The 23,437-nt window shown below is 43.4% G+C and overlaps 1 protein-coding gene across 9 annotated transcripts in view; it reads right to left on the bottom strand.

Moving 5' to 3' along the window:
• Positions 1-960: 960 nt before the first annotated feature.
• Positions 961-23,437, bottom strand: part of LOC140539458 (transcription factor 4-like) — a 240,173-nt gene continuing 217,696 nt past the window's right edge. For 6 of the 9 annotated variants that reach the window (XM_072662171.1, XM_072662170.1, XM_072662175.1 and 3 more), the window contains 5 exons: positions 15,608-15,737; positions 12,266-12,416; positions 10,794-11,023; positions 8,396-8,528; positions 961-3,334 (listed from right to left, as the gene is read on the bottom strand). In XM_072662171.1, the coding sequence (XP_072518272.1) occupies positions 3,286-3,334; positions 8,396-8,528; positions 10,794-11,023; positions 12,266-12,416; positions 15,608-15,737 (693 nt within the window). In that variant the 3' untranslated portion in view covers positions 961-3,285. Of the gene's footprint in view, positions 3,335-8,368; positions 8,529-10,793; positions 11,024-12,265; positions 12,417-15,607; positions 15,738-23,437 lie in introns of all 9 variants that reach the window. The other 3 variants (XM_072662174.1, XM_072662173.1, XM_072662178.1) reach the window with 1 other exon arrangement.

A 23,437-nucleotide genomic window follows, 5' to 3' on the forward strand; every position in this document is an offset into this window, starting at 1 on the left:
GACAAGCCAATATTCATAAAAAGCTGATAGCTATGATACAATGCTCAATAACAGACGTGTTGTTCACGACTTGGGGGTTTGGGAGAAGGGTGGGTGGCGGATAAAATAGGGGCTAGGTTAGGCTGGGGGCGGGATTAGGGTTCTTTTTTTTCTCTTTTCTTTTTTTACAATACTCAAAATGGGATAGGGGAATCTGTCTGGGACACGCCTTCTAATTACATATAGGCATACAGTACATTAAATACAGTTTATCCAAAAAAATACTTTTTTTTTAACCTTTTTACTTTTTTTTAAATCCCAGGCTGTTAAAACACCTGACTGCATAGACCTAATGACTAACAATTCCCTAAGCTTGCATCCTAAAAAATTCTGATAATGTCCTTCTCGCGCAGTGTGATGATATGAACTCTAAAAAGGCACGTTGGTAGAAGTGTAGCGTGTTTGAAATTGCATCTCCGGGAGAATGGGAGGGGGCCGTCGAGGATAGGGTGGTCTTGGGGGGTGGGGGGGTGGACTGGGGGGTAGGTTAAAATCAACCAAAACCCTCACATAAACATAGCCGGGTGGTCAAAGCTCGCCTTCACACTACAGCTCTGGAAATATCTGGACGCTAAGCGGGAAAACTGGGAAAGTCATGGATTGTCAAAGACCAGGGCAACAAATCCTTACCTACCAACCTATCTAGTGGTCACTTTCGGAAAGCACATACTATGTCCAGAAATAGTCTGCGTTCACATTTCGGCTTTGAATCTGTTTGATTTTTTTTGGCCTGGATGTGTTTTTTTTGTCCCCAAGTAGTGTGAACACGAAAAATCTGAATTGTTTTAATTCAGATTTGATCCCTCTTTTTCCAATGTGCTCTTAGATCAGGTTCATACATTGATACATTGTCATGGTGACCAATGAGGTGTCAGAAAAGATCAGTGTGAACACAAAAAATCGGAATCTTTTCAAACCAGATTTGATCCCTATTTTATATCTGCTTCAATATCAGAAGGTGAACGATCAGATCAGTGTGAACACACAACAAAACAGAAAACTTTTCAATTCAGACTCTGATTCCCTTTTTATACGTTGAGATAAGCTTCATATTTGATCCATTGCCATGGTGACCATAAGGCAACGTAAGCATAAATATTAGCGTGAACATTAAAAAATCTGAATCTTTACAAATCAAATTTGATCCCTTCTCAAATGTGGTCCTAGATCTGGTTTGTATCTGATATGTTGTCACGGCTGAACGATGGCATCAGTATGAACACAGAAAAATCGGAATCTTTTCAAATCAGATTTGATTCCCATTTCATATGTGGTCCTGGATCAGGGACACATCTGATTCATTGTCATGGTGACAAATAAGGTGGCACAAAAGCTCAGTGTGAACACAAAAATCAGATTTTTTTAAAACCAGATTTGATCCCTATTTCATATCTGCTGCTATATCAGATCGATACATGGTCATGGCAACCCGAAAGTAAACAATCAGATCAGTGTGAACATGAAAAATCAGATTTTCTTTCACATCAAATTTGATTCCAATGATTTCATATGTGGTCCTAGATCTAGTTTGTATCTGATATGTTGCCATGGTTGAACAATCAGACCAGTGTGAACACAAAAAATCGGAATCTTTTCAAATCGGATTTGTTTCCCTTTACAAATGTGGTCCTAGATCAAGTTTTGATCGGATACGTTTCCATGGCGACCATGACAAATAATAATTTTTTTAAACCAGATTTGATCCCTATTTCATATCTGCTGCTATATCAGATCGATACATGGTCATGGCAACCCTAAAGTAAACAATCAGATCAGTGTGAACACAAAAAAATCTGATTTTTAAAAAAACAGATTTGATCCCTATTTCATATCTGCCACAATATCAGATCGATCTAGCTTGCATCTGATATGTTGCCATGGTAGAACAATCAGACCAGTGTGAACACAAATAAATCGGAATCTTTTCAAATCAGATTTGATTTCCTTTTCATATGTGGTCCTAGATCAAGTTTTGATCGGATACGTTTCCATGGCGACCATGACAAATGATATATTTTTTTAAACCAGATTTGATCCCTATTTCATATCTGCCACTATATCAGATCGATCTAGCTCGCATCTGATATGTTGCCATGGTAGAACAATCAGACCAGTGTGAACACAAAAAATCGGAATCTTTTAAATTAGATTTGATCGGATACGTTTCCATGGCGACCATGACAAACAATAACATGACATTCTTACAACAATCTGATCTGAGCACAACTGTAATGTGAACGCAACCTGAACTGGATCTGGTCCTGCTTCCGAACAGAATTCCTGGTGTTTAAAAGCTGGAAGGCCCTCTGAAGTCGTCTCGTCCGGGCGGGAGTTTGCTGGTTTAAAGGTTGTTTCGTTTTTGTTGTTGTTTTTGTTTTTCCGTCCCCTCGCGCTCTCGCACACGCCCCGAAAAGTCTTCCGTCTTCAGAAGTCCACTTAATTTTCAGAAGAAGTTCATTATTATTGCGAGTCTTTACACAATTCGGACGTGAACTTCCCAACGTCGTGCCATCCTGTCATGTGGTGTTGTGGCTGAAAATCCCCCCCCCCCCTCCTCACCCCACCACCCAAAAACTTCCGCTTTTCTCTTCCCATCGTTTCCTCCGCTCCCGCTCTCTCTCTCTCTCGCGCACACGATAAACGGATTGACTTCTCTTTACGTAAATATCTACTCTTTCTCTTTTTGACTTTCCGAAAGAAAGTCAGGCACAACTGCAAGAGTTTTCCACAGTGTGGAGAGATTGCCATTAAAAATTCCGTGGGCTGCTCTCGGACAGCTCTGCCAAGGTTCGTATTTTTTTTTTTACGTTTTTTTAACGTTTTTTTTTTTTACAACATCATGATATGTCTGAAGAGTCCCCATAAACCATTTGCACATTTTCCAAAAAAACTAAAATAATAATAAAAAAAAATAAAACAAACAACGACAACAAAAAAATAATAATACAGATTTACTGTTCCTTTTTTTAAAATTCGGGAATGTCGAAAAGGAGAAGGAATAAAATTGTCCCGTTTGTCTCTGTTTTCTTTCTTTTTTTTTTCCTTAGCCAATGAACACGCAAGGATATACTTTTACAAGAAAACATGACTCGGTCGGGGAGGAGGAACAAAAAAGCAACAACAGGAAAAAGACCCAAAAAAAATAAAAAAAAAGCTGGCTGGTCAGATGGAAGGTCGATCATCTTCATCGATTGATCTGATTGGATCTGATTGTTTTACAGACGGTCAGGAGCATTAATGACGTCGTCAAAGGTAGTGGTCGCTCACCATTTTGAAAAAGTCTGGCAGCTTCGACCTGGGAAAAGAGAAAAACACAAACAAGGTTGAGTTCATGAAGATACAACTTCTACACACACACACACACACACACACACACACAAACACACACACACACACACAATATGTGTCATGGAGTGGTGAACACACTAAATCACCGAGAAGGACAACTCAAATGCAGCGAAACTCGTCTATATTATACTGCTCTGGCCACTTTATCAGAAACACCCTATTACCTTGTAATTCCAATTAGTGGCCACTTTATTAGAAACACCCTATTACCTTGTCATTCCAATTAGTGGCCACTTTATTAGAAACACCCTATTACCTTGTCATTCCAATTAGTGGCCACTTTATTAGAAACACTTACTGCCTTGTGCTTCCACACACTGGCCACTTTATTAGAAACACCCTATTACCTTGTGCCTCCACTCACTGGCCACTTTATTAGAAACACCTACTGCCTTGCGCTTCCACTCGCTGGCCACTTTACTAGATACTGAAGAATCTCTCTCTCTCTCTCTCTATAGTGATATATAGAGAGAGACTAGTGGGCGGAGCTAAATGTTGTATAATACAAGTAGTTGATCAGATTTTGAAATATATGGCTGAACAATTCCTCGGAAAGCTCAGAGATACGGTTCCAGGTGAAGGCCGGGGTCACGTTGGTCGTTATTATGCTGTAAAGTCATTTGCTGGCCATTGCTCAGATGTACTATGAATACACCCTGACCTGTGATACGGCGCACCAGCACACAAAGTTCAGCATTCTTAGCATTTCTGAGCCCTTTATGGTTCAGCGCCGAAGGAGTGCCGCCTCTTTTATCTGGTGATGAAAACACGTCGATAGTTCATCCAGGGTCGAAGCATTTGAGTTTTCCTTCTGAGGTGAAACTTTCTGAACAGTTTACGAAAGGGTGGATCTCTCACAACACACAGAACCTTAACTCAAACCAAGGAGGGCAAAGCATACCAACCAACACTGTAATCATACAGAGTTAGGAATGGTGGGAAAAGTGGGTAACACCTCATTCCGAAGGCTGCTTACATGGGGAGGTTCTAGCACATGCAAAAGCACTGAACAATGTAGCACCGCCTGGGTGTTGAGCGAACGGCTTACTGTACGTCAGCATCCGCAAGATGATGCAAGATTAAATGACATCTGTTCCATTTATAACACCGTCCTCATTAGGATTAAGATCCTGGCTTCCAATCGACCATTCCTGAACCCTCCATTCCTTTTATTTAAGCCATTCCAGGGTGGATTTCCTGCATTGTCTCGGGTCATCGTCATGTTGCATGGTCCACCTCAGGTTCAGCTTCAGTTTTTGTATAGACTTGTTTGGCAGACAATCTCATATTTTCCTTGAGCCCCCTATGATCTATTAAAAAGCTGATACTGGATTCTATGATGAAGACCTTGCAGAGCCCAAACTACGATGTATCCACCTCCATGCCTTACGGTTGCTATGCGGAGGTAGGTTGTTTTTTCACTGAACATGTCTTCTGTTACTGTGCCCAAACAATTCCACTACAGATTCATCTGTCCAAAAGTCCTGGTCTTGGTCTAGGAGTCCTCTGACAAGGTTGACCTCCTGGTTCTCATTTAGTATGCCCCAGGGTTCGAACCAGTGATCCTCACAGAGTCCTAGTGGCAGCTCTCCTAGTGGCTCATCTCTCAGTATGGCTGAACTGAAGATCAGACGTCCATATGTTGTACTTAATACAATGCAATGATTGAACCTAATCCGATTCCTTGATGGGCTTCCTGCAGTGCCTCGGGTCATCGTCATGTTGCACGATCCACCTCAGGCTGACTGTACTTTTTGTACTGGCAATCTCACATTTTCCTCAAGCCCCCTCTGATCCAATATAGAACTCATACTGGATCCTATGACGGAGAGCTTGCCGAGCCCAAACCACGACAACTCCACCTCCATGCTTCACGGTTGCTATACAGAGGTTCTTGTGTTCAAATTCTGGATTAAAGTCCGAGTGGCAGCTTTCCTAGTGGCTCAACTGAAGATCAGACGTCCTTAATCCGATTCCTTGATGGATTTCCTGCAGTGTCTCGGGTCATCGTCATGTTGCACGGTCCACCTCAGGTTCAGCTTCAGCTTTTGTATAGACTTAATATGCTGCAATGATCGGACCTAATTCCAATCATTCCATAGCAATAATGCTTTATAACAGATGCATGCTAGCTTAGCGTGAGGGACCTTATGTCACTGCAGTGTCACATCTCTGTGAATAGCGCTTAGCATGTGCTATAAAGTCCCTATGTAGGCAGCCTTGAAATCAAGTGCTACCCTCAAATTGCGGTCATACTTACTGTATGTGAATGTGGCTAATTTGTAACACAGCCAACCTTTTCTTGTGACATTAGGATATGCAGTGTTCTCTGAAATCCTACCTCCTATCCTGTGTGTTGACCTGAACGTACAATGCAGTGCTGCTGTTTTTGTAAAATCCGATAATCACACACTTGCTGCCAATCTGTTGTCAAAATGTACCCAGTGCCGAGCGCTGAATTGGGGGAGGACGGCGCTATTAGACTCTATTGTTCTGGTTTCAGTGCCATCTGGCCCGCGGATTAAGCTCCAATCAGTCGAGTCAGACAGCTACGCTAATTTCCTCGCCTCTTATCGGCCGAGGGCGGGAGTGGCAAATGAACGCCGCCCACTCGGCGCCAACGTACGGCGCAACTGCCTCTCGCTAAAGCGACAGTTCCAAAAAGTCTAATGCACACGTGGGCTGCTTCTTTACTTTCACCCTGGAGCTACTAGGCGTCCAAATATTTGCGGACACCCCTCCTAATGAAGGCGTTGCTGACACAGATGTGCAAATGCATGTGCGCACACGCACACACAGCTTGTCTCGTCTACTGCCAATAGAAAAGGACTCCTGAACCTGTTGGCACTGTGCCAGGAATGGCCTAGAGAGGTGTAAAGCCCCCCCCCTCCCTGCAGAGCTGTGGAGCAGCGGCACTAGCAGTGCTCCATCCAGTGCTTTTGGGATAGGTTGGGAAGTTGGGGTGAACGAGATGGGGTCCTAATCATTCGACCTACTGACCCCTCTAATGCTCTTGTCATGCACCTGAATGCAATCAAATCCTCACAGCAATGTAAAGTTATATTATATAATATTATTTAGTTCAATTCTGCTACTGACCGACCCCAGATCTGCTTAACTGTACTGAATTATAATAAAATAAGAGGCAGCGTGAAATCTGCTACTGACCCCAGATCAGCTGAACTGAATTATAATAAGAGGCAGTGTGGAATCTGCTACTGACCCCAGATCAGCTATCCTGAATTATAATAAGAGGCAGTGTGGAATCTGCTACTGACCCCAGATCTGCTTAACTGTACTGAATTATAATAAAATAAGGGGCAGTGTGGAATCTGCTACTGACCCCAGATCAGCTGTCCTGAATTATAATAAGAGGCAGTGTGGAATCTGCTACTGACCCCAGATCAGCTATCCTGAATTATAATAAGAGGCAGTGTGGAATCTGCTACTGACCCCAGATCTGCTTAACTGTACTGAATTATAATAAAATAAGGGGCAGTGTGGAATCTGCTACTGACCCCAGATCAGCTGTCCTGAATTATAATAAAATAAGAGGCAGTGTGGAATCTGACCTCAGATCAGTTTAATTAAATAGAGTTGAATTATAATAAAATAAGAGGCAGTGTGGAATCTGCTACTGATCTCAGATCAGCTTTACTGAATTATAATAAAATAAGAGGCAGTGTGGAATCTGCTACTGACCCCAGATCAGCTGAACTGAATTATAATAAAATAAGAGGCAGTGTGGAATCTGCTACTGATCTCAGATCAGCTTTACTGAATTATAATAAAATAAGAGGCAGTGTGGAATCTGCTACTGACCCCAGATCAGCTGTACTAAATTATAATAAGAGGCAGTATGGAATCTGCTACTGACCCCAGATCAGCTGTACTAAATTATAATAAGAGGCAGTATGGAATCTGAACTCAGATCAGTTTAATTAAATAGAGTTGAATTATTATAAAATAAGAGGCAGCGTGAAATCTGCTACTGACCCCATATCAGCTGTACTAAATTATAATAAAATAAGAGGCAGTGTGGAATCTGCTACTGACCCCAGATCAGCTGAACTGAATTATAATAAAATAAGAGGCAGTGTGGAATCTGCTACTGACCCCAGATCAGATGAACTGAACTGAATTATAATAAAATAAGAGGCAGTGTGGAATCTGCTACTGACCCCAGATCAGCTGTACTGAATTATAATAAAATAAGAGGCAGTGTGGAATCTGCTACTGACCCCAGATCAGCTGTACTAAATTATAATAAGAGGCAGTATGGAATCTGACCTCAGATCAGTTTAATTAAATAGAGTTGAATTATTATAAAATAAGAGGCAGCGTGAAATCTGCTACTGACCCCATATCAGCTGTACTAAATTATAATAAGAGGCAGTATGGAATCTGCTACTGACCCCAGATCAGCTGTACTAAATTATAATAAGAGGCAGTATGGAATCTGCTACTGACCCCAGATCAGCTGTACTAAATTATAACAAGAGGCAGTATGGAATCTGCTACTGACCCCAGATCAGCTGTACTAAATTATAATAAGAGGCAGTATGGAATCTGCTACTGACCTCAGATCAGTTGAATTAAGCTGAACTAAATTCTACATTTCCACTGAATGTGAATTAGAATATTTGATATTTGATTTTTAATATTTATTTATTTATTAGCTGTAGTCATGGCGACGCCTGGTTCCAGCCACTGCATAGAACAGGCCAATGCTGCCGTCTCTAACCATGGGCTAAAGCAGCAAACTAAAGAAGCAGCCATCTACAACCAAGCACATCCACCAGGTCAGCTTCCGGTGGGCGACTCTGTGTGCATTAGATTTTTCACCCAACCATCACTTTAATGTCCCGTCACTCAAAGCGTGGCGGCCAGCGCACTGCGGATCGCCGTCTGTCGGGTCGGGCCGGGCCGGGTCGAACGGTACATGGGAGCAACAGCAGATTAGTGTGAAGTGAAATCTGACCATTTAGGGGAGGGTGTGGCTTTTTACATTTGTCCCATAGGGTTGGAGGCGTCGCCCATGCTGTGGTGAGCCCCGCCCAGCGAAAGGGGTGGGCCGTCCGACGACACCTTCTCTTCCTCTCGTCTCTTCAGACACGCCGCCTTCGGGTTCAGATTCCTCTCTGAAACACACACACACACACACACACACACACACACAGTGAGGCCAGTGTACAGGTGGTCCTTCTTAGAGAGCAAAGCCCGACATCAGGTTAAAGCACTGCCACCCAGTGGTCAGAGCTGACATTTCCCCAGCTACAGAGATCCAGACCAGCTGAATTAAATTAGAATATAACTGGATTCTAAACTAGGGGTCAGAGTGGAATCATCTGCTGATCTCAGATCAGCTAAAATAAACTGCATTATAATAAACTAGGAGTCGGTGTGGAATCTGTTACTGGCCCCAGACCAGCTAAATTGAAATGATCTGAATTAATATCAACTAGAACTGAATTATAATAAAACGGCAAGCAATATGGAATTGGTTCCTGACCCCAGATCAGCTGAACAGAGCTGAATTATAATAAAATAATGGGCAATTTGGAATCGGTTCCTGACCCCAGATCAGCGGAACAGAACTGAATTAGGATAAAAATAGAAGGTAGTTTAGAATCCGTTACTGACCCCAGATCAGCTGGACTGAACCGAATTATAACAAAACAGAACTGAATTGTAATAAAATACGAGTCAGGGTAAGTTTTGTTTCTGACCCCAGATCAGTTCAATTGAACTAAGCTGAATTATCATAAAATGGGAGATTGTGTAGAATCTGTTTCTGACCTCAGATCAGTTGAACGGAATTGAATTGAAATAAACCATAATAAAATTGAAGTGAATTATGTGAAGTTAGTGAAATAGGAAGAAGTTTAGAGTGCGTTACTGACTCCAGATCAGCTGAAATCAACTGAATTATAACAAAAAAGAATTGATTTGTTATGAAACAGGGGGCACTGTAAAATTGGTTTCTGACCCGAGATCAGTTGAACTGAACTGACCCACAATTAAACCCATATAAAATTTAAGTCAATTCTAATAAAATATACACTAGACTGTGTAGAATTGGCTCCTGACCCCAGACCAGCTGAACTGAATTATACAACAACAGGTGTCAGTGTGGCATCTGCTACTGGTCCCAGTCCAGCTGAATTGAACAGAATTCAATTAAACTAGAATAAAATTGAACTGAATTATAATAATAAAGGTGGCTGTGTAGAATCTGTGTCTGATCCCAGAGCGGCTGACCTGAACTGAATTATCATAAAAAAAAGAATTGAATGATCATAAAATAGAAGGTGCTGTAGAATTGTTTTACTGACTTCAGACCAGTTGCAATTATTTGAATGAATGAAAATAAAATAGAATTGAATTATAATAGAATTATAATAAAAGAGAAGGCAGTGTGGAATGTGTTTATATAATATATTACATCATTATAAAGAAACAGAATGGAATTATGATACAACAGAAGGCAGTGTAGAATTTGTTTCTGACCCCAGACCAGTTGAATTGAATTGAATGAAACCATGATAAAACTGAACTGAATTATACGTAAACAGGCGGCAGTGTGGAATCAGCTTAGAGTTAAAATGACCAAAATTCTAAAGAAAATAGAATTTAACTATAGTGTGGAATCTGACGCTGACCCTAGAGCTGATTTAAACTGAATTAAATTATAATAAAATTCATGGCCGTTTAGACTCCCAGACCAGCTATACTGAATTACACTAAATCCGGCAGCAGTGTGGAATCAGCAACTGATCCCAGACCAACTGAGTTCAAATAAAATTAAATTCTAAAAAAAATAGAATTTAACTATAGTGTGGAATCAGCAACTGATCCCAGACCAGCTGAGTTCAAATAAAATTAAATTCTAAAAAAATAGAATTTAACTGTAGTGTGGAATCTGCTACTGATCCCAGACCAGCTAAGTTAACATAAAATTCAATTCTAAAAAAATAGAATTTAACTGTAGTGTGGAATCTGCTACTGATCCCAGAGCAGCTGAAATCAAACAAATTCAATTCTAAAAAAATAGAATTTAACTGTAGTGTGGAATCTGCTACAGATCCCAGAGCAGCTGAGTTGAACTAAATTGAATTATAATACTTTCCGTGGCCGTTCAGAATCAGCTACTGATCCCAGACCAGCTAAGTTCAAATAAAATTAAATTCTAAACAATTTAGAATTTAACTGTAGTGTGGAATCTGCTACTGAACACAGAACAGCTGATTTGAATTGAATTAGAATAAATTTTGTGGCCGTTTAGAATCAGCTACTGATCCCAGACCAGCTGAAATCAAACTAATTTAATTCTAAAAAAAATAGAATTGAACTGTAGTGTACTGAGGGCTATATTGACAGTATAATTGACGCTGGCAGCCACTGACCTCGGACCTGCTGCTCCAGGCTGAGGATGACGGCGACGGCCTGGTGCAGGATCAGCAGTTTGGTCTGCGGTTTGTCGCTCTTCAGGTGGAGCTGCACCATGCGGCCCAGCTCCTTGAAGGCCTCGTTGATGTCCCGCACGCGCAGACGCTCTCGCGCGTTATTCGCCATCCTCCTCTCGCGCTCGCGCTCAATCTTCTGCTCCGGGGTCAGGTCCTCGTCATCGTTGTTGCTGCATGACGTGCAAGCGTCGGTATGAGTGTGTGAAGTGAAGAAGGGAGGAGACAAAAAAGAAGAAGAAAAAAAAAGAAAACACTTTCAGGATGCGGTTGCTATGGCTTTTGCTACATGGTTACCATGGCAATTGAAGTGGTTGCTAAGGTGTTGCTAGATGGCTGCCGAAAGATGGTGGGTTTATCTTGAAATTTATTTGTCAGAACTGCAAAGGGAAAGGCATTGCTAGGTGGTCGCTGTGGTATTTCAGGTGCTGCTATAGGGTGGCTGTGCTATTTTAAGGGGTTGCTAAGGAGCTGCAATGTGGTTGCTATGGTGGTTCTAGCTCAAAAAGCTGTGGGATGGGAAAGAATATTTTTTAGTCCAACTAAAAAGGGAAAGGCACTGCTAGGTGGTTGTCACGGTATTTCTAGTGGTTGCTTGAGAGGAGACTGTTAAGGTATTTAGGGCGGTTGCTAGGGCGTTATTAGGTGGGTTCTGTAGTGTTTCAGAAGGTTTTTAGGTTGCTAGTGTTGTCGTAGTGTGATTGGTGATAGCTAAGACTGTTGGTGTGACTGTCCATTGGTTGCTAAGGTGCTTCTATGGGGTTGCTATACTATTTGAAGGGGTTGCTATGGTGGTTCTAGCTCAAAAAGCTGTGGATTGGGCCAGATTATTTTTTAGTTCATCTAAAAAGAAAAAGTATTTCCAACGGTATTTCTGGTTGGAAAGGTATTTAAGGTGGTTGCTAGGGCGTTCTTAGGGGGGTTCTGTAATGTTGTTAGGTTGATAGTGATAGTAGGTGGTCACACTGTGATGTGCAAAGAAACTGTTGCTGTGGCTCTCTGGTGGTTGCTAAGGTGTTGCTATGTGGTTGCTATGCTATTCATTTGGAATAGTAAAAAGGCATGTCAACACAAACAATGGCAATAAAGAAACAAATGGGACGGGAATTTCGCCGAATGGGGGTCAGATCGGTCACTCCAGGTGTAAAGCCTATAAACCCCGTCTGGGACGCGGATGTGGAGTTTATCCTGGAAGCGTGTCGGAATTTTTTGGGAATCTGGATGGGCCCTACACTGATGTATGAGGGACAGCTAAAACCTGGCTCAAGACCAGGACAGGTAGCAGAAGTGTGTGTGTGTGTGTGTGTGTGTGTTTCTTTTAGCTGTCCCTCAGCACATCGGTCACTTCATCAAAGTCCGGTGAAGGAGTTGAATGAAGCGAGCGTCCAGCTAAAACCGTTTACCTAGATCTTGACCTCTCTATAGCTTTTAGGTCCTTGCTGTCCCCATCGTCCTTCTTGGAGTCCAGCTGTTTGCCGTCCTGCAGGTTCTCGTCGCCCTCGTCCTCCGACTTGATCTCCGAGCTGACCGACGAAGTGCTCTGACCCTGCAGTCCGCTGGAGAGCGCTGCACATCGGAAAAGAGAACAGAGAGGGAGGTTCGTTAGGGCGGGATTGCAAAGAAGCGGGCCGAGACCTGAGCGGTTTTGCTGTATGATGTCCCTGTCTTGGTCCGATCACAGCTCTGTCCCAGTGTCCAATCCCAGAACTGTCTCTCTGTCCAATCGCAGATATATCTCCCCGTCCAATCGCATCTGTCTCTCTGTCCATTCGCAGATATATATATACTTGTCCAATCACATCTCTGTCTCTCTGTCCAATCACAGATATATCTCCCTGTTCAATCGCATCTCTGTCTCTCTGTCCAATCACAGCTGTCTCTCTGTAACCACAACTATCACTACTGTCCATTTGCAGATATATATCCTTGTCCAATCACATCTTTGTCTCTCTGTCCAATCGCAGATTAGTCTCCCTGTCCAATCACGTCTGTCTCTCTGTTCAATCACATCAGTCTCTGTGTCCAATCACATGTCTGTCTCTCTGTTCAATCGCATCAGTCTCTGTGTCCAATCACAGATTAGTCTCCTTGTCCAATTGCATCTTTGTCTCTCTGTCCAACTGCAAATATATCTCCCTGTTCAATCGCATCTGTCTCTCTGTCCAATCACAGATTAGTCTCCCTGTTCAATCGCATCTGTCTCTCTGTCCAATCACAGATTAGTCTCCTTGTTCAATCGCATCTGTCTCTCTGTCCAATCACAGATTAGTCTCCCTGTCCAATCGCATCTCTGTCTTTATGTCCAATCGCAGATATATCTCCCTGTCCAATCGCATCTCTGTCTTTATGTCCAATCGCAGATATATCTCCCTGTCCAATCGCATCTCTGTCTCTCTGTCCAATCGCAGATATATCTCCCTGTCCAATCGCATCTCTGTCTCTCTGTCCAATCGCAGATATATGTCCTTGTCCAATCACATCTCTGTAAACAACACATATGCCCTGCTAAGAAGGTCAACAAACAATGATCAAGACCTGCAAACTTTAGGACATAGAGAGTGAGACATAGAGACAGAGATGGGAAAAGGTGCCAGAGTGAAAAAGGGACAAAGAGAGAGAGAGAGAGAGTTAGAGAGAGAGAGAGAGAGGCTGGGGGGGGGGAGGTAGGTGGGCTAGTGGGTGTGTGGTGGTGGCTGGACTGAGCTGATATGAAGAGAGGTGGAGGAGAAGAAGAGGCGGGAAAACAAAAGAGTGATTTGGGACACGAGGAGCAAAAAAAGTGAGCCGAAACTCTCTCTCTCTCTCTCTCTCTCTCTCTCTCTCCTCTCTCTCTCCCTCTCTCCCTCTCTCTCTCTCTCTCTCCCTCTCTCTCTCTCTCTCTCTCTCTCCCTCTCTCTCTCTCTCTCTCTCTCCTGCTCGCTCTCTCTCTCTCTCTCTCTCTCCACCCACGCTGACGCTCTAATTGATTTCCGCTCTCCAGGTCGCGCCTGGGCGGTTTGATCCAGTTAGCTCCAGCAACTTCTGACCGGCGCCGCTTCGCGTCCCACGACTTTTTCCCTGGGACCAGGAAACCGACTAAATTGACCAAAATGACCACAGCACACACACACTCACAGCACACACACACTCACAGCACACACACACTCACACTGCCGGCCTGAGCACTTTACATTGAGAGAGAGAGAGAGAGAGAGAGACAAGAGTTCTATGAATGTCAGCAGGCAAGAACGTACTGAAGAACCTCTCTCTCTCTCTCTCTCTCTCTCTCACACACTCTCTCTCTCTCTCTCTCTCTCTCTCTCTCTCTCTCTCACACACACTCTCTCTCTCTCTCTCTCGGCTCATTACAGTGCACTCAGACCCTCAGCCTGCAGTAATGCAGTACAGAAGCTGGTTCTGAACGCAGCACTTTAAGCCCCCTATCATTGTTCTGTGAACGTTCATCCAATTTGCTCTCCTCCCCCTACGCTCCCCACACACACACACACACACACACACACACACAGCTCCAGAACCCTCCAGAGAGCACTTTCCTCACTCTGCTCTGAATGAGATTCATTCGCTCTATAAAGAACATGTAGCATCTCCATCCAGCTCCATTCATACTGTCCACTCTCCACTACTGTCCACTCTCTACTGTTCACTACTGTCCACTATATCTTCTGTCTACTACTGTCCACTCTCTACTGTCTTCTACTGCCCACTATATCTTCTGTCTACTACTGTCCACTCTCTACTGTCTTCTACTGCCCACTATATCTTCTGTCTGCTACTGTGCACTCTCTCCACTCTCCACTCTCTACAGTCCACTACGGTCCACTCTTTACTTTCCACTACGGTCCACTCTCTACTGTCCACTATATTATGTGTCTACTACAGTCCACTCTCTCTACTGTCCCCTACTGTCCACTCTCAGTACTGTTCACTACTGTCCACTATATCTTCTGTCTACTACTGTCCACTCTCTCTATTGTCCACTACTGCATACCCCATCTACTGTCCTCTCCCTCTACTATCAATTACTGTCCACTCTTGTCAACTCTCTGTGAAGAGAGAGAGAGAGAGTGAGGACACACTGTTTCTGAATGAATACCTCCACTGTGCAGCCTCTCTCTCTCTCTCTCTCTTTTATGGGACGGTGTTCATCACCCCATTAAGCGCTTGGCTTCACCCATTGTCCCTCCAACCGCGTGCCAAGCACCACCTTTATTTCTTTTATTAGTGTTTATGTTAAGAGCAGTAAAGCGAGCGCTCAGCACTGCATGTCCAAATGTTTGTGGACACCCCTTCTAACGAATACATTCAGCTACTTTACTCTGTACCCACTGCTCTACTGGGACTCTACAGGGAATCCGGGAAAGCTTGTCTAGTCCCTGTAAAGAAGTACTGCCAATAGAATAGGACTCTCTGGAGCAGATAACTATGAACCTATGGACCACATGCCTAATGCCAGGTGTGGGCTAGAGGGGCGAAAAAGCCCCCCAGCATTGAGCTGCGGAGCAGTGGAAGAACTGCGTTCCCTGGAATGGTGGTTGGTGCTCAGTCCAGTATTTTTGGGATGAGTTGGCTGGGTGATGAGGTGGGGTGGTGATGGTTCAACATCCTGACCTCACTAAGGCACTTGATTCACTTGAATTACACCCTTGATTTCAGAAGAAACTAATGAATGAAGTGTCCCAATACTTTTGTCTAATTATCTACATATACAGAGTTTACAGTTTACAGTATATGAGGTGTCTGGGTGTATGGACTCTTACCCCTGTATGGGTCTGGTTGACTCAGCTCCGGCGATGTAGCGGACTGGACCGGCAGCTGTGGGACGGGCACCTGGTTGGGCACAATGGAGTGACCACTGCGGAGTCCGACACTGTCCTCGCGATGGCCAACCTGCAGAGAAAAAGAGAGACACAGACAATATGGTTATAGATCAAATTAATATAGGAGGTGAGGTGTTTATGGACTGATATCTCCTATTCTAGTGTATATGAGTGTTTATTGAGGTGTTTATGGACTGATATCTCCTACTCTAGTGTATAGGAGTGTTTATTGAGGTGTTTATGGACTGATATCTCCTATTCTAGTGTATAGGAGTGTTTATTGAGGTGTTTATGGACTGATATCTCCTACTCTAGTGTATAGGAGTGTTTATTGAGGTGTTTATGGACTGATATCTCCTATTCTAGTGTATATGAGTGTTTATTGAGGTGTGTGTGGACTGATATCTCCTATTCTAGTGTATAGGAGTGTTTATTGAGGTGTTTATGGACTGATATCTCCTATTGTAGTGTATAGGAGTGTTTATTGAGGTGTTTATGGACTGATATCTCTATTCTAGTGTATATGAGGGTTTATTGAGGGTGTTTATGGACTTGTATCTCCTATTCTAGTGTATAGGAGTGTTTATTAAGGTTGTTTATGGACTGATATCTCCTATTCTAGTGTATAGGAGTGTTTATTGGGGTGTTTAGGAACTGATATCTCCTATTCTAGTGTATAGGAGTATTTATTGAGGTTGTTTAGGAACTGATATCTCCTATTCTAGTGTATAGGATTGTTTATTGAGGTGTTTATAGACTGATATCTCCTATTCTAGTGTATAGGAGTGTTTATTGAGGTTGTGTGTACTAATATCTCCTATTCTAGTGTATAGGAGTGTTTATTGAGGTTATTTATGAACTGATATCTCCTGTTCTAGTGTATAGGAGTGTTTATTGAGGTTGTCTAAGGACTGATAGCTCGTATTCTAGTGTATATGAGTGTTTATTGAGGTTATTTATGGACTGATATCTCCTAATCTACTGTATAGGAGTGTTTATTGAGGTTGTCTAAGGACTGATAGCTCGTATTCTAGTGTATATGAGTGTTTATTGAGGTTATTTATGGACTGATATCTCCTAATCTACTGTTTAGGAGTGTTTATTGAGGTGTGTATGGACTGATATCTCCTATTCTAGTGTATAGGAGTGTTTATTGAGGTTATTTATGGACTGATATCTCATATTCTAGTGTATAGAAGTGTTTATTGAGGTGTTTATGAACTGATATCTCCTATTCTAGTGTATAAGAGTGTTTATTGAGGTTGTTTATGAACTGATATCTCCTATTCTAGTGTATAAGAGTGTTTATTGAGGTTATTTATGGACTGATATCTCCTAGTCTATTGTATAGGAGTGTTTATGAACTGATATCTCCTATTCTAGTGTGTAGGAGTGTTTATTGAGGTGTGTGGACTGATATCTCCTATTCTAGTGTATAGGAGTGTTTATTGAGGTGTTTATGGACTGACATCTCCTATTCTAGTGTATAGGAGTGTTTATTGAGGTGTTTATGGACTGATATCTCCTACTCTAGTGTATAGGAGTGTTTATTGAGGTGTGTGGACTGATATCTCCTATTCTAGTGTATAGGAGTGTTTATTGAGGTGTTTATGGACTGACATCTCCTATTCTAGTGTATAGGAGTGCTTATTGAGGTGTTTATGGACTGACATCTCCTATTCTAGTGTATAGGAGTGTTTATTGAGGTGTTTATGAACTGATATCTCCTATTCTAGTGTATAGGAGTGTTTATTGAGGTGTTTATGGACTGACATCTCCTGTTCTAGTGTATAGGAGTGCTTATTGAGGTTGTTTATGGACTGATATCTCCTATTCTAGTGTATAGGAGTGTTTATTGAGGTGTTTATGGACTGATATCTCCTATTCTAGTGTATAGGAGTGTTTATTGAGATTGTTTATGGACTGATATCTCCTATTCTAGTGTATAGGAGTGTTTATTGAGGTGTTTATGGACTGACATCTCCTATTCTAGTGTATAGGAGTGTTTATTGAGATTGTTTATGGACTGATATCTCCTATTCTAGTGTATAGGAGTGTTTATTGAGATTGTTTATGGACTGATATCTCCTATTCTAGTGTGTAGGAGTGTTTATTGAGGTGTTTATGGACTGACATCTCCTATTCTAGTGTATAGGAGTGCTTATTGAGGTTGTTTATGGACTGATATCTCCTATTCTAGTGTATAGGAGTGTTTATTGAGGTGTTTATGGACTGATATCTCCTATTCTAGTGTATAGGAGTGTTTATTGAGATTGTTTATGGACTGATATCTCCTATTCTAGTGTATAGGAGTGTTTATTGAGGTGTTTATGGACTGACATCTCCTATTCTAGTGTATAGGAGTGTTTATTGAGATTGTTTATGGACTGATATCTCCTATTCTAGTATATAGGAGTGTTTATTGAGGTTATTTATGAACTGATATCTGCTACAGTGCAAAAGTTTCTCAGTTCTCTGTAATCTGACCTGTGCTAGTTTTGAATGCCCACAAAGGCCTACAGAGGGCGCCCTGCCACTGCGCACACACTCTTCATGTTCCTGAACATGCCGGTGACAAACACAGAGGAGTTGCTCAGGCAGGTAAAATCCAAAATGATGTCCCATGGTGCCGAGCGGCGAGCGCTGCTGATTCACATCCATCTGTCCTCCATCATGTCCGCCAACACAACTGACAATTATCTTAATGCCCATATGCTTAATTGTGGGCTCCCTAATTCCCCCGACGCCGGCCGCCGATCCGGCAGGAATTGCGATTTGGCACAAGTTATTTTTCTCTCTCTCTCTCTCTCTCCCACAATCCCCCCACCTCTCTCTCTCTCTCTCTCTCTCTCTCGTTTTTGTTTTAGGGACACCATCCGATAAACCTGCCATCTCTCTCTCTCTCTCGCTCTCTGTAATTCCCTTTAAGCCTTTGACAGTGAAGCTCTGGGATGACACCGGCTTGATGCAAATATCAGAAAATGTCGCCGGCTTTGTGGGGAGCACAAACAGAGAGAGCGAGCGAGAGAGAGAGAGAGAGAGAGAGAGAGAGAGAGAGAAAATACATAAACAGATAAAGGAAGAGAACAAGGGAAAAGGAGAGACGCGGAGTGAGAGAGCGAGAGAGAGAGAGTGATACGGAAAAGTAGAGAAAAGATGTGAAAGAAGAAAAAGAGAGAGAGGCAGCTGGAGGGGGAGAGAAAGGCAAAAATTAAAGAGGAAAAGAACAAGATGAAGAAAGAGAGAGAAAGAGAGAGAGGGAGGAGGGGGGTGTGAGAGAGATAGGGGTAAGAGAGAGCGAGAGATATGTGAAAAGAGAGAGAGAGGGAAAAGAGTGAGAAACGGGGGCAAGAGAGAGAGAGCAAGAGAGAGAGTGAGAGAGAGAGTTAGAGAGAGAGAGAGAGAGAAGAAAAGTGTATGTGTGTGTGAGACGAATAAGAGAGAGCGAGAGACATGTAAAAAGAGAGAGAGAGAGAGAGAGAGACTTTTAAACAGTGGAGTTAGAGTTAGATAGAGAGCAGGAGTGAGACAGGAAAAAGAGAGCAAGAGACATGTAGAGAGAGAGAGAGAGAGAAGAAAAGTGTGTAAGAGACGGGGGTAAGAGAGAGCGAGAGACATGTAAAAAGAGGGAGAGAGAGAAGAAAAGTGTGTGTAAGAGACAGGGGTAAGAGAGAGCGAGAGACATGTAAAAAGAGAGAGCGAGAGAGAGAGAAAAAAAAAGAGTGTGAGAGAGAGAGAGAGACTTCTAAACAGAGTTCGAGAGAGAGAGAAAACGGGAGTGAGAGTCAGAGAGAGAGAGAGAGAGAGAGAGAGAGAGAGAGGGCTCCATGTGTGCATGGTTGGCTGCTCGCTCGCCCGCCCTCCTCCACCCCTCCGTTCTTTCATCACGCCGAAGGTCTGAAATGGAGGCTGGCATCCCCGGCGCTGCCGAGAGACGCGCTGCGTACATTTTTAATAAAGCTTTTATATTTAAAACTAAAGTCAATTAGGGTGGTGATGAAGCCCCTCGCTGGGGACACGCTCTCCCACCGCAGCCCTGTCACATGTGCCACTGTTCATCACCACGGAAACGCAGGGGGAGAGAGAGAGAGAGAGAGAGAGAGACCTTTCTGGGTCACAGTCTCTACTCTCGGTTTGCTGTATATATACATTTTGCATTCCGACCAATCACAGACATTCTTTTGCATTTCTATTAATATTATAACCAATCACAGAAATTCTCGTGTATTTCGACCAATCACAGACATTCTTTTCCACTCCTATTTACTTTTCTGACCAATCAGAAAATGATGATCAGCTGAAGGGAAAGTCCATCAACAGAACCTGATCAGCACGACTCCCTCTAACCTTCAACCCCGCCCCCTCCCTGCTCACCTCCGCCTCCCTCTGCCCCCCCGGACCCCCGCTGAGCTAATGAGGGGTTAGTTGTGACCGTCATAGACAGGCATGTTTACACACCAACGAGCACTTTCACACACTGGGGTGTGTGCGTGTGTGTGAAATGAGAGATGGAGACCAGGCCTCCTACTGACAGCACCTTTCAGTACTACGCACACACACACACACACACACACTATAAGAAATCTCTTACATTTTAGTTTGTTAAAAAAATATATATTCACTAATAAATAATTAAAACACAACAAAAGGAAAAGAGAGAAAGATGAAAAGAAAAAAGAAAGATGAAAAGAAAAAGAAAAGAGAAAAAGAAACTGAACAGAAAAAATAAAGATGAAAAGAAAGAAATAAAAGAAATAAAAAATAAAAAAGGGAAGACAGAAGAAAGATCAATAGAAAAAATAAAGCTGAAAAGAAAAAGGAAAGACTAAAGGAAAACAAAGAAAAAAGAAAGTTTAAAAGAAAAACTAAAGCTGAAAAAAGAAAAAGATGAAAAAGAAAAGGTAAGAGAAAAGATCAAAAGAAAAAAGAAAAAGTTTAAAAGAAAAAAAGGAAGATGAAAGGAAAAAAAGAAAAGATAAGGAAAACAGATCAAAAGAAAAACTAAAGATGAAAGGAAAAAGAAAGTTCAAAAGACAAAAGAAAAACGAAAAGAAAAAATAAAGATGAAAAGGAAGAAGTAAAAGATCAATAAAGGAAACAATAAAGAAACAATAAAGGAAGAAAAGAAAGAGCAAGAAGGAAAGAAGGGAAGAACACAGGAGGACGAAACCAGGTGAAAGTTGATGCTGTTTTTAAAGTGATGTGAGTGTGATTTAAATACACACACACACACACACACACACACACACACACACACACACGCACACACACACGCACACGCACAGTACAGGTTGGAGTAGAGAGAGATGGAAAAAGCAAGGGATGAAAAACAGAGGTGTGCTTTAATCCCCGCCTCCCTCTCATCCCTCCATATTCATCAGCAGCTCAGCTCTTCATCCTGTCTTAATCTGAGGATAACGCAGGTGTTACCGCTGATATTTACACACACACACACACACACACACACACACACACAAACACAAACACACACGACCAGCATGCAGCCCCAGCCCGGATGATCCGCTCATTATGTTTCCTAAATTAGGAAGGAGGTCTTCAAATTTCTTTTTTTTTATTTATTTCGGAGCGATGGAATTCTGCTCCTCTCTTTAAAGCGTCACTTTAAAGTTTCCTGTACTGTACTGTTCATTCTGAACACCCCCTCTGCTTGAGCACCAGGGTGGTCCCGGGCTGGAGAAATGTGGCGAGAACTTCACTGAAGGAGGCCAAAATCGTTTCCTGGTGAAGGAACGGCAATAAACTGTAATCCGGTGCCTGGGAACTCGCGTAGACCACAGACAGACAGTTGGCGGCGGTCTCAGCATGGCAACGACCTAGCCGACAGATCGGCAGTGTCCCACAACCGCTTAAAAAAAACGCAGTTTGTCTTCGCCACGTCTGGAGCTCCATAAGCCGCTCCCAACCGAATTCCCTTTCCAGGCGTCTTTCCTTGGTTTTGCCTGAGCTGTAGCTCATGGACTTCCTGAACATGGGATGAGCTGACTAGTCGGCGGATCCACATGGCTACCAGATCAGGCAGAGTCCTTAACGGTAGAGGTCAGCAGTCATGAACGTGCTGTTGGCACTCTGAAACGTCCGAGGAGCTCAGTGCAGATGTGGGAAGGAAGACCATAGATTTCCACAAGTCAGGAATGCCTCCTGGAGCAATTGCAGAAGGTCGCAAGTTACCAGGAGGTCACGTTAGCCACTTTTGGCAAGGTCTGGAAGAAGACCCATACCCTCACCCTCGGCTGAGAGGAAATTGGTCCGGATGGTCAAGGCATACCACCTGTGCCATGAACTGGAAGTTGCTGGGACACCAGCGTCACTGTCCACAGTCAATGGAGTCAGGCTGACCACATGGACAAAGAAAAAGCCTTCTGGAGGAACGTTTGATGGTCAGATGAGACCAAGCTTAAGTTGTTTGGCCACAAGGAGCAGAGGTATGTTTGGCGGGGCCCAAAGGACACTGTACCATCTGTTAAGCATGGTGGTGGTACTATCAAGCTCTGGGGGCTAAAGTGGATGGAACGGTGAGGAAGGAAGGTGACTACCTCAGAAACTACCTTCAGCAGAACCTCGAACCGTCAGCCTCGACAACGGGAAGCTTGGACACCACTGGGTTTTGCAACAGGACAATGACCTCAAACTGGGCTAGGTTCCAGGTGGGTTCCAGGTTCCAGAGTACACTACTTTGCAACTGGACAAAGGACTTCCACATGGGTCCCATCACAACCCAGATGAGGTCCATGCTTAACCCTTCCTGGCCCCAAAAACTTTCTGGTTCCCTGTTGGGCTGACCATACGGTCCCCACATGGACATATGTTAGCTGGCAGATTTTGAAAAAGACGTAGCCTGCACTGAGAAGCCAGGTCCGTGCCAGTCCCTGACGTTACCAGTTCTGTCGAGAAGAGTGGTCAAATGTCCGACCCGAATTCTAACAGAAGCTTCTCGCTGATGACCACCAAAAGTGCTTCCCTCATTCATGGAGAACCTCCTAGAGCTACAGTGTAGTAATGATACACAGATCCATTTCAGCCAAAGATCAAAACACACAGGAATCTAAATAAACAGCATGCTGCAAGTGAGCCTGAGCAGAGCTTTCCTGTTTCTTGCGAGTGTGAGTGTGTGTGTGTTCTTGTGGGACCCCTGCCCAAATCAGAAAACCATCCGTCAAAGCTGCACACAATACGGCAACACATTTACGGCTCCTAAAAATAAACCGGCTGTGGCCGAACAAAAGCGAGACGGCGAGTCCGAGGAGTGGAGGAGGGGAAGGAGGACGAGGAGGGAAGCGAGAGCGTGGTCCAGCGCCCGAGTTTACTTTAGCCCTGATGGCAGGAACAAACGGGCTTCCTCCGCACACAATGCCCCGTTTGTCCGCAGGCGCCGCGAACAATTGCGCGGGGTCAGCGCAAGGAGAGATTACTGACCAGCCGGACACACGCGAGCACAAGGGGGGGGGGGGGGGGGCGGGGGCGGAAGTATCACTTGGCCAAAGACCTGATCTCTTCCTCTAAAACCAACAGCAGAAACCAACGTCCTCCCCTGTAGCTCATCTGCTGATGCCCAGTTTGTGTTAGACATCTTCTAGCCCTTCATCGGAGGTCAGGTTCTGACCACAGAGATGCTCTTGTCCAGGTACTTCTGGGTGGTGGACCCACTCCTAACATAGCGGTGACACTGATGAATTGATGTTGGACGGACCCGGTAGCCGGGCCGTGCTAACGCCTTGGTGGCGATGTTGGACAAGCCCGGGAGCCAGGGTG

Source organism: Salminus brasiliensis, chromosome 18 (assembly GCF_030463535.1).
Source record: "Salminus brasiliensis chromosome 18, fSalBra1.hap2, whole genome shotgun sequence".
Classification (NCBI taxonomy): domain Eukaryota; kingdom Metazoa; phylum Chordata; class Actinopteri; order Characiformes; family Bryconidae; genus Salminus; species Salminus brasiliensis.